This window comes from Oncorhynchus masou, chromosome 2 (assembly GCF_036934945.1).
Source record: "Oncorhynchus masou masou isolate Uvic2021 chromosome 2, UVic_Omas_1.1, whole genome shotgun sequence".
Lineage (NCBI taxonomy): Eukaryota > Metazoa > Chordata > Actinopteri > Salmoniformes > Salmonidae > Oncorhynchus > Oncorhynchus masou.
The window spans coordinates 37,068,678-37,080,744 of record NC_088213.1 but is presented as its reverse complement, the minus strand read 5'-3'; the positions used below and the strand labels follow the sequence as shown (position 1 = coordinate 37,080,744).

Here is a 12,067-nt window from a genome sequence, read left to right as displayed (position 1 = left end):
CACGGCACCATCCTGCACCAGAACCTTGACTTTGAAGAGTTCATCCCACCCATCCCTCCACCACCCTACTACCCTCCAGAGTACACCTGCACCCCTGTGATGGACGGACAGAGGTATCGCAAAAAAACATCACACAACACAACAGAACAGAACAAACACAACATACCACAACACAACACCTTGACCTCGGTGATGGGCGAACTGAGGTACTACAGCAAAGCAACACAACACCTGCACCTCGGTGATAGATGTACAGATGTACTGGCTGCAGCACAACACTCTGACCTCCTAACAACCCTTCACCAGACTGAGTGTTGGCTGACCAACATAGCAACATGCCTGTTTGAATGACTGGCTGTAGCATCTCCTTCGGCACCTGTCACATTGCGTTTGATATAGTCTTGCGTTGCCATACCTCCAAAATACCTTGCAAAAACGGTTTGAATAGTTCTGCAAGATTTTGATTGGCTGTTACATTTAAAGAACCCTTCCCCACACATCCGTAGAGGGGGGGGTAGTTGTGTGCCACTGTTTTCCATTTTTGTAGGACACATTTTGTAGAGTTGTTGCGTTTGCTAGTTTCAAATGATCAGGTGGGGCCGACAGTCTGCGATTTATATTTGTTGGAATTGAAAGTGGATTACCTTAGTTGAGTCAAACGTCACAACACGTTCTAAACTGTTCTTTCGACAAACACACTTTTTACCTTGTCTCCATTTGTCCATATGGCTGCGCTTTGCTACCACTGAAAAATCTTGAAGATTGCCCATTATTATAAAAGATAAGGGCTCAAAAAACGATTCAAGTAAGTAAATATATTTTGAAATGTTAAACTATGTATTAGACTTCTAGTAGACCACTTTGTAGGCTAACTCAACTACGCTTCTAGCTAGCAAGCTAACTTTACACACTGCTTAGCTAAGTGAATTAAATGTCATCATCTAGACAACTTTCTATTACCTAACTAGAGTATCTTGATGTAATCATTGTAAATGTAAAAACAGTTTCCAAATGCATTAGTTGATAACAGCCTAGGAAGAGACTAATGGCGCATTTCCATACAGGATGTTTTACCTAAAAGGCTCAGACTTTTTTGTTTCCATTGACGTGGGCCGGCACCCGTATCTGGGCCATGACTTCAGTGGACCTGCTCTCACTTGGGGCCAAAGCCAGGCCACTGGTACTTTTCAGCCAAAATGTACATAACAATGATTAATATTAACACCTTCTCACACCAGCTGTGTTTTTGTATACAACATGTGCTAACATAGGTAGCTACAGATGAAGTCAGAAGTTTACATTCACTTAGGTTGGAGTCAGTAAAACGGGTTTTTCAACCACTCCACAAATTTATTGTTAACAAGTCATTTAGGACATCTATGACAAGTAATTTTTCCGACAATTGTTTACAGACTTATAATTCCCTGTATCACAATTCCAGTGGGTCAGAAGTTTACATACACTAAGTTGACTGTGCTTTTAAACAGCTTGGAAAATTCCAGAAAATTATGTCATGGCTTTAGAAGCTTCTGATAGGCTAATTGACATCATTTGAGTTAATTGGAGGTTTACCTGTGGATGTATTTCAAGGCCTACCTTCAGACTCAGTGCCTCTTTGCTTGACATCATGGGAAAATCTAAATAAATCAGCCAAGACTTCAGAAAAAAATGGTAGACCTCCACAAGTCTGGTTCATCCTTGGGAGAAATTTTCAAACAACTGAAGGTACCACGTTCATCTGTACAAACAATAGTATGCAAGTATAAACACCATGGGACCATGTAGCCGTCATACCGCTCAGGAAGGAGACACGTTCTGTCTCCTAGAGATGAATGTACTTTGGTGCGAAAAGTGCAAATCAATCCCAGGACAACAGCAAAGGACCTTGTGAAGATGCTGGAGGAAACAGATACAAAAGTATCTATATCCACAGTAAAATGAGTCCTATATCGACGTAACCTGAAATGCAGCTCAGCAAGGAAGAAGCCACTGCTCCAAAACTGCCATAAAAAAGCCAGACTACGTTTTGCAACTGCACATGGGGACAAAGATTGTCTGATGAAACAAAAATATAACTGTTTGGCCATAATGTCCATGTTTATGTTTGGAGGAAAAAGGGGGAGGCTTGCAAGCCGAAGAACACCATCCCAACCTGTGACGCACGGGGTGGAAGCATCATGTTGTGCGGGTGCTTTGCTGCAGGAGGGACTGGTGCACTTCACAAAATAGATGGCATCATGAGGTAGGGAAATTATGTGGATATATTGAAGCAACATCTTAAGACATCAGTCAGGAAGTTAATGCTTGGTCGCAAATGGGTCTTCCAAATGGACAATGACCCCAAGCATACTTCCAAAGTTGTGGCAAAATGTCTTAAGGACAACAAAGTCAAGGTATTGGAGTGGCCATCACAAAGCCCTGACCTCAATCCTATAGAACATTTGTGGGCAGAACTGAAAAAGCGTGTGTGAGCAAGGAGGCCTACAAACCTGACTCATTTACATCAGCTCTGTCAGGAGGAATGGGCCAAGATCCACCCAACTTGTGGGAAGCTTGTGGAAGGCTACCCAAAATGTTTGACCCAAATTAAACCATTTATAGGCAATGCTACCAAATACTAACTGAGTGTATGTAAACTTCTGACCCACTGGTAATGTGATGAAAGAAATTAAAGCTGAAATAAATCATTCTCTCCTCTATTTTTTTCTGACATTTCCCATTCTTAAAATAAAGTGGTGATCCTAACTGACCTAAGACAGAGAATTTTTACTAGGATTAAATTGTGAATTGTGAAAAACTAAGTTGAAATGTATTTGGCTAAGATGTATGTAAACTTCCAACTTCAACTGTATATGCCCTGGGTTATATGGGTAGGCCTACCTATGTTAGCACATGTTGTATACAAAAACAGTTGAACATCACACACAATGTATAAACCTATTAGAATTGGAGGAGGCCAACACTCCTGGGGATCTGCTTGGTGTGACGGGTTCTGTTTCATCCCAGAAATAACACACCTGATTCAACTTATCAAACCTAATGAGTTGATAATCAAGTGTGCTATTGCCGGGCTGGAACAGAAGTCTGCTCACCCAGTAGATCAGGGATCAGTGTCGCAAGGTTAGTCACCGCTGGTATGGAGTGTTTAGTAATAATAATGGAGTGTTTAGTTTAGTAATAATAGCCTACGTGTTACTACCACTCAATTTTCTATTGTTTTCGACTACGATGTCTAATCTTTACATATGAGTTAGATTATTTGAACATTTTGTTTTTGATGAAGCGTTTAAACTTGTTTTAATTGTTAAAATATTATTCAAAATGGACTAGTGTCAATGTTGATGAATCACAATCCTGCATTAAAGAGGGGAAGGGGTTCTGTCTCTAAAATGTCTGTTTCTGTGTTGTTTTCTCAAATGAACATGTCTTTTTTGCCTGTCTAGTTGTAAGATCTCCAATCTGTTTTATTTGATTGTCACGCTGTCTCAGTATATCAGCTATCTGAATCCAACCATATACCAGTGCTGCAGGCTGGTCTCATAGACTAGACGTAACATAGTAAACATACATCCGGGACACTCAAATAGAGCCCCACAGTGGAGGTGTCATAATACCCATAAAACCTAGTGGTCAAACAGGGAAAATGTTCCAACATTTTTTCAACCATTTGATTTTAGAAACAAATCAAATAAGGGCTGTGTGTCGTGTAGGCTTATCCTGGCGTGATGTTTTTTGATAAACATATAAAACTCTCTCGGACAAGGTGGCTTTTATCAATATATTTGGCTTTATTTATTCTCAGATTTTAACATGCTAATTAGCATCAAAGTAGAGATCATTCAAGACTACAAATCCCTGCAAGCTTGTGCACATCACCTCTAGCGGACACCTTTGCTAACAGGTATTGTGTCAATTTAAAACTTGCTTTAGACAGTTCACAGAATTATTAATTTAAAAACATTTAGCCAATTTATTCATGACTAAATTTAGCTAACATTAGATAGTTAATCCAGATATTGTTACCTTTTTGCCTCGATCTGGCTGTCTCATCCAGAACGAGGTTGTTGTTGTTCCCATAGTAGGTAGACCAGGCGTATTCAACTCTTACCCTATGAGGTCCGGTGTCTGCTGGTTGTCTCTTCAAACCTGATAATTATTTGCATCCTCCTGGTGTCCCAGGTCTAAATTAGTCCCTGCCGTGGAACTGGATTCTAGGTCCAGAGTTGAGTTAGAGGGAGATAGACATGGTTGGTTTATGTATCACTGACCCTGAATAAGCTAAATACTGGGCTAACACAGCTAACCTTTAGGTCAGTAATATGCTGTTTTTATTAATATTTTGTTGCCTTTATAATCCTGAGAGAAATTGAACTAGCTTGTAGCTAGTTATACCTAGGTAGCTTAGAAGGTTAACTGACTTTTCTCAAAATCAACCTCATTGTGACTAGCTACTTCTTGTCCCGGGGCTCATGCAACCCTGCACACCCAAATATCACTCCAGAAATGTCAAAATAAGAAATATTGAACTGGCCAGCATTGTTGACCATTTCTCCCCTCTTGTTGCAGCTTCATTTCATCTCAAAACAACAGAGAAATTCTGTAAAAACCAATGTGTCGCTAACCTTCTGAAATGTTTTGTCACCAGTGTTTGTTTTATAGATTTTTTTTTAGTCTTCACGCACTGAGGGGATTCGATGAATCTCGCCCAGGCTCCCGTGTTGGCGTGTTTAGCACTGTGATTTACACCTGGTTTGCACCCCTCTGTAGCTGATTTTTGCCATGGAACTTCCCCAGGTTTCCTGTTTTAGGGAAGCCTGGTTCACGACGAGGTTTGATACAACTCCCTAGTTTGATTATATGGTTTTGTCCTCGCCCAGAATCATATTCTATTTTAGTGATTGACGGCAGAGCTGAAACTAAACACATATGTTTTAGTAAAATAGGTATCTTGCAAGTGGCTATAGCAAGTCCTAAATATGTATTCTGTGGAGCCCTTGGGCCAAGCCACTCACAATGCTTAGAATGGACTGTCAGAATGTTGTCGTGCTTTGTTAAGGAGCACAGGTAACATCCATGGCCTTGTGCAAATGTGTCATTGATCTCCTTCCAATTGGTATAAGAGAATCAGTTCCATTTCCACATCCTTGACAGCATGCTGATCCAGCTGCTTGGCTCGATGCCATGTGTTCTTGTCAATTAGGCTGTAAATAGAAACATGCAGAGGAAGCCTTTATAGGCTGAGGGCAGAAACATGTCATGACATCATCATGCGCTGGATGATTGATTCAGACACTCAGGTTGTATTTTATACTCTGCCACTTCACAGGAGAATGGGTTTTAATTCAAAAAGATGGCTCTTCCATGGGTGAGATATGTTTAATTAACACCACATGAAAAACAATGTGTCTCTCAACCAATTGAATGTGTTTGTTTACTCTAAAATGAAGTGTTGCTGGATTGAGGAAGAAGAGGATATTTGTATTTCTCTCCTCACACCTTTCCTCCCTAATGTTTCTCACATTCAGAAGTCTACATCTGGACTTTCCACACTCCCCGTTCAGTGCCATCTATGGAGTGCCCATCAACAGCCCTGGGACACTCTACCCCTCTGAGTTGCCCCCGTCATACGAGTCTGTGGTGGGGATGGGGCAGACCCCTGCCAGTCAGGTGAGTATCACTACCATCCTTCCCTCATAAAATACCACTAGCCAGCCTCTTTCTAACATTACACATTCACTATTCACAGTCAGAGTAGTTTAGAACACCTCTCACTGTTGAATACGTCCCTGTTTACATGCACATTGTAAGAACACAAATACAAAGGAGAGTGTGAAGAGAGGCATTTTCGCTTCAGAAGAAGTTGTTGTGAGAGATCACAAAGAGAGAAGGAGAAGTACACAGAGAGAAGCTAGTTAGAGTTAGAGACTCAGTTGAAGTTTCTATTTGGGTTGAGGATTAGTGAGGTGAGAGGATTTTATGCTCCTTTCTCTCTCTCTCTCTGTGTAAATCGCTGCCACAGGCTCTAATAAAGGAGACATAATAAAGATGTGTAACATTTCCTTATGCAGATGACCCAATTCACTGCAGACCTCATAAGGCCTCCCCTAAGACAGAAGCACACACGTACAGTGCATTCAGAAACTATTCAGACCCCTTGACTTTTTCCACATTTTGTTACGTTACAGCCTTCTGAATCTACACACAATACCCTATAATAACAAAGCAAAAACAGTTTTTTTTCAGATATCACATTTACATAAGTATTCAGACCCTTTACCCAGTACTTTTTTGAAGCACCTTTGGCAGCGATTACAGCCCGGAGTCTTCTTAGGTATGACACTACAAGCTTGGCACACATGTATTTGGGGAGTTTCTCCCATTCTTCTCTGCAGATATTCTCAAGTTCTGTCAGGTTGGATGGGGAGCGTTGCTGAACAGCTATTTTCAGGTCTTTGCAGGAATGTTCAATCGGGTTCAAAACCGGGCTCGAGCTGGGCCCCTCAAGTACATTCAGAGACTTGTCCCGAAGCCACTCCTGCGTTGTCTTGGTTGTGTGCTTAGGATCGTTGTCCTGTTGGAAGGTAAACCTTTACCCCAGTCTGAGAACCTGCTCCAGAGCACTCAGGATTTCATCAAGGATCTCGCTTTACTTTGCTCCGTTCATCTTTCCCTTGATCCTGACTCGTCTCCCAGTCCCTGCCGCTGAAAATCATTGCCACAGTATTATGCTGCCAGCACCATACTTCATCGTAGGGATGGTGCCAGGTTTCCTCCAGACGTCACGCTTGGCATTCAGGTGAAAGAGCTCAATCTTGGTTTCATCAGACCAGAGAATCTAATTTTTCATGGTCTGAGAGTCCTTTAGGTGCCTTTTGTCAAACTCCAAGCGGGCTGTCATGTGCCTTTTACTGAGGAATGGCTTCCATCTAGCCACTTCCATAAAGGCCTGATTGGTGGAGTCCTGCAGAGATTGTCCTCTGGAAGGTTCCGCCATCTCCACAGAGGAACTCTAGAGCTCTGTCAGAGTGACCATCGGGTTCTTGGTCACCTCCCTGACCAAGCCCCTTCTCCCCCGATTGCTCAGTTTGGATGGGTGGCCAGCTCTAAGAAGAGTCTTGGTGGTTCCAAACTTCTTCCATTTAAGAATGATGGAGGCCACTTTGTTCTTGGGGACCTTCAATGCTGCAGACATTTTTGGTACCCTTCCCCAGATCTGTGCCTTGACACAATCCGTCTCGGAGCTCTACAGACATCTCCTTTGACCTCATGGCTTGGTTTTTGCTCTGACATGCACTGTCAAATGTTGGACCTTATATAGATAGGTGTGTGTCATTCCAAATCATGTCCAGTTGAATTTACCACAGGTGGACTCAAGTCAAGTTGTAGAAACATCTCAAGGATGATCAGTGGAAACAGGATACACCTGAGATCAATTTTGAGTCTCATAGCAAAGGGTCTGAATACTTATGAAAATGAGATATCTTTTTTTATACTGTAAATGTGCAAACATTTCTAAAAACCTGCTTTCGCTTTGTCATTATGGGGTATTGTGTGTAGATTGGAAAACAATTTATTTAATTAATTTTAGGATAAGGCTGTAACCTATCAAAATGTGGAAAAAGTTATACTTTCCGAATGCACTATAGGTGTGATGGGAAAGTCTCATTTAGATGAGATACAGAAGACACGTCTGGTAGAACTTCAGAGCAGGTATAGATTTCAGTTTGGTGTTTGTCCTATGAACTCAATCATGGAGGTACTATCATTGTCTACCTGGAGAAAATGTGAGAGGTCACTTCTTCAAGGAATATAGTTGGTTTTCTGTTGAATGCAGCTGGGTCGTTCCACCAATTGGGATTCTTTTGAGAAGTCAAACTTGGTAAAAAAAAAATCATCCCATTTTAATATTGACATAAAGAGCACATATTCAACTTCATAAAAAACATGTTTTCCCATCTCTTGAGGTTAAATTTAAAAAAAAATACTATAGTAATTGGCTATTAAGTGCCAAATAAAGTAACAGGGTTGACTGTAACAGGGTTGACGATTTCATCTTAAATCAGCCTTGTGACAGGGGGGAATGGAAGCTTGTTGTGTGCAACAGGGAGTGGCAATTGAATGCAAGCTTAACAAAAAATGACATTCAATCATTGGCACAGTTATCTGTTCAGAGCTGAGTGGTGCTTTGTGGCTCTCCTAAGACAGACAAGATCTCTTGTCTCTTACATGACAGTGAAGGGAAACCACAGGAGACAAAGATAGAGGAATCCAATCTGTAACAAAGCTGCATCGTTCCACAAAAAGAGTGCCTTTTGTGTCCCTTTGATATTCTAGGAGACATTGGGCACCAACATTTTAGAACAAGATATATTATTTGCTCTAAAATGTCATACCAAAAGGCTTCCCCTCGTCTTTTAGAGTTCTCCACACAGATCTCCTGAAAATGATCTTCCAACAAAGATTCTGTGAATGAGGTCAAATCAATATAGAGTTTTCTCACCTGAAGTACATGCCTTTGAAGTGTTGATGCAGGGAGAGCACCTGAGGGGACTGGCTGCTGTTAGATGTATGCCTCATAGGGGAGCAGCTGCAATAGGAGGATCTAGATTCCCCTTGAATAGACACTCGTCGCTCAGGCTCAGGTTGACTAGAATAGAGGTATAGACCCGAAATGATCAGTTTGTGCAGCTTATGAACGGTAAGACTGAGGTATTGTATTGGAACATACTTTATATTAAATGGTACTAAAGACACTACACGGCATTACATTCTTCTAAGACCCTGATTATCCTTTTTCATATTCACTGCTATGATTTAGAAATACTCATCATGGTGAGATGAGAAAGAAAGCACACATTACACATAACGTCATAAGCATACAATTACCTAAGAAAACCACATTATAGTGACAGTTCACCACCTCTAAAATCCCAATGGAATTCCTGATGTAGAGTGGGTGTGCATAGAGAGCTCTCTACTGGCCAGAGTGTGGTACTGAGCACATGGTTGCCAGATGTGTCGGGAAGAAGCAGCGGCCTCTGACAGATGTTCTCCAAAAGGATTCTCTGACTCGCCCACCTGTTCCTCATCTTTAACAAGGGTTTCACTAATGGCAGAAATATTTGGTTCCCTAACTCACTATCCCTTTGGAAATGTGTGTCTCCTTTGTCAACTGTAAAAACTAATCCTGTCTGTCTGTCTGTCTGCCTGCCTGCTCCCCTCTGCAGGTCACTACCAGCATTGATCAGCAGGCCACTGAGTCCAGCCTCTGTGAGAGAAACACCACAGCTGGTCTCAGTACTCAGGGTAAGGAAGGCTTAATCACTATCACTACAGCAACCCCTCACACCACTTTGACTGTGTGTATGAACAGGTTGGTGTATCTCACCCATAGGGGTGAGCCATGTTTGATATCTATGCCTGTACTGTAATTTGGTGCAGCTGATGCTTGTGCTCTCCTGTGTCTTGTCCCAGCCTCGGTGGACAGTGCTTCTCTAATGGTATCAGAGGAGGTGGCAGAAATTCCAGACAACAGTTGCTCCTCAGAGGATCTCTGTTCCCTGGAGGTGCAGGGCTCTGACTCCTCTCCCTATGGCATGCTGCACACCGCCCCCACTGATGGCAGCTGTATCAGTCTAGAGCTCAGTGCCCGCTTCTCCCACCGCCACGGCGGCCCGGCCCGGCTCAACGACACTGGCTACAGCGAGTCCTCCCACACCCAGGACTCCATACCCCGCTCTCCAGACTGGTCCATAGAGAACGTCAACATACTGGAGCACGATGAGCCCAAGAGAGGAGCAAAGCTACACGCAAACCTCATAGAACGAGCCAGTAGGAAGCAGCTGATTCTTCCTGTCCCTCCTACTCCTCCCTCCCTGCCCTCTGCCTCCCCCTCTGCAGCCACAGCCTCCATAGAGGCAGCCCAGAGCCTCCCTGCCTGCCCCTCCCTGTCCCCCCCTGCCCGGCCCCGTGGCTCCCGGCTGTGCTTCAGTGTGTGGTCCCCATCCTCCTCTTCCTCCTCCCCGGCCTCGCAGCCCCCTTCTACCTCAGCGCCCGCAGAGCGACCCCGCATGCTCCGGTCTGGCAGGAGGTATCGCAAGCTGGCTCGCATCGTACGCTCCACCAGCGACCCCATCTCCTGTACCTCCATATCTGGAAGTACGTGAGTTGTTCCTGTGTCGGCACGACACTGCTCCCCATGTGTTGTTTAGGGAAGATCCTGTCATTACTGTTGAGATGAACCGGGTTAATCAGACCACATAGGCAGCTCGCATCACTTCATTTGGTGAAATGCAAATAATATACTTTCACATAAGTACTTGTTCACCATAAGGCTAACATCTCCCTCTGCAGGTGACAGCTGTGGCAGCCCCTCTGCAAGCAACCCTCCTCCTGAAGATTCTCCTCAGACTTCACCAGAGCAAGGTAACGCCCACCCCACCAGAGCCTTTTACCACCTCTCCACTATGTACGCCTTTCACATCTCCCCACCAGATCACTCCCCACCTAACCTAGCAGTCTACACATACCCCTGGCGAAAACACCCATTTAGACCAGCGACTCGTAGGAGAAAAGAGCGTTCACCTACAGAATGTGCAAATGTGTTGAATATGTTGAGTCCCGCCTGATTGGATGTTGTTGTATGTTTGTGTCTTTGGTGTGTTCAGAGTCCACAGAGGTGGCAGCTCCTCCCCACGCCGCTGCCAAAGTCAGCACCCGCAGTGGTAGGAAGCAGAAGGAGGGGAGGAAAGTGGACATCCGCCTCAAACCGCGAGCCCTGCACACGGTCTCCAACGAGCGCCCACACTCTCTGGCTGACCTTAAGACGTATAAAGACACCAAAATCCTGGTGGCCAAATTCCTGGAGCACTCCAGCTGCAGTCTACCTCCAGAGGTCCAGCAGGTGGTCAACAGCATCAAGTATGTCATCAAGTCTGACGAGAGACACATGGAGGAAGCTATATTCAGTGCCAATGTCATAGATCAGGTACACCTATTGATGGGCATGAGTATGAATGCATATACAAAATAAGCTGGTCTGATAACTTAATGAAACCATTGTTGGACCATTCTGGTCTAAACTGTTGGTCAGTGATATTGATGGATTTGTTTGTTTGTGTCTGTTACTTTGCACAGGTGATGACACAGTCACAACGCATCATCGGCAGCCCAAGGAAGCGTGCCCATGAAGACTTGCACCTACAAAGCTGTGGGGCCTTGAGTTCCCCTTTCTCATCCCTGCGCCGTCCACCTACAGTACCAGGGCCTCCCAACCCCCCTGCTTCCGTGGACTCCTCTCCCTCACCCTCTGAACGCACTCAAAGCCTTTTGTGTAGAGAGACCATCCTTTGACTGCCCTCCCTCCCCACCAAGGACTCAACCTCTATTTCTATCTCATAGTGCCCTGTGAGACTGTGCCAAGACTTTAGCAGAAACCAACTCAGTAGGTCATGTCTGGAGTGGATTGGCTTCTGTTCTCTCTCTCTCTCTCTCTCATATCAAAAACAGCAGAATGTTCTCTTCTCCCTCAGGGGATTTTTTAAGTCTCAACCCTGTAAACACACTTGTAAGCCAACTAAATGGAGACGTCATGATGAAAAACTAGTGCTCTACTTTATGAAAAGGAAAGAAAAACGACTTTGTATTAAAACTGTGAACTGGACAGTTTTGGGATGGTACTAGCTCCAGCAGACTTTGTGGATTTTGATTGGCTGAATACTGTGTGCCACTGCAGGACAGAGAATGTTACAAAAGTGGATTATTTAACTTACCTCAATGTGTTACAGTTCTTATCAGTGTTACAATAAAATATGACTTTCTATGTTGTAGTCGACCTCCTTTCAACAATGGTATGTCATTTGAACATTACATACATTTATAGGAGGCGCGAGAGACACAGAAGCCATGCTTACAGAATATGCATGGCGCAACTGAATAGTAAAAAAAACATTATGAAAATACTGTATGTACAAATCACACAAATTGTGTAATATTTTGAAAACCTTGTTCATTGTAACTTTCGAAATATCAAAAACTTGTGGTTTGTCATGAGGCTAGAATGTGTGCA

The 12,067-nt window shown here is 43.5% G+C and overlaps 1 protein-coding gene across 1 annotated transcript; it reads left to right on the top strand.

Moving 5' to 3' along the window:
- The first annotated feature begins 585 nt into the window (after positions 1-585).
- LOC135504290 (protein ENTREP2-like) lies at positions 586-12,066 on the top strand. Its single transcript, XM_064922714.1, has 6 exons — positions 586-5,667; positions 9,228-9,306; positions 9,475-10,158; positions 10,354-10,425; positions 10,668-10,987; positions 11,137-12,066. Exons 1-6 carry the CDS (start codon positions 5,509-5,511, stop codon positions 11,350-11,352), a joined length of 1,530 nt encoding a protein of 509 aa, XP_064778786.1. The 5' UTR covers positions 586-5,508; the 3' UTR covers positions 11,353-12,066.
- The last annotated feature ends 1 nt before the right edge of the window (position 12,067 follows it).

Bases quoted from the DNA above. Each gene is read 5' to 3' on its own strand.
- LOC135504290 (XM_064922714.1), top strand. From the start codon at position 5,509: ATGTTTCTCACATTCAGAAGTCTACATCTGGACTTTCCACACTCCCCG. The intron at 9,307-9,474 runs GTAAGGAAGGCT...GTCTTGTCCCAG, and splicing joins AGCTGGTCTCAGTACTCAGG to CCTCGGTGGACAGTGCTTCT. The intron at 10,988-11,136 runs GTACACCTATTG...TACTTTGCACAG, and splicing joins GTGCCAATGTCATAGATCAG to GTGATGACACAGTCACAACG.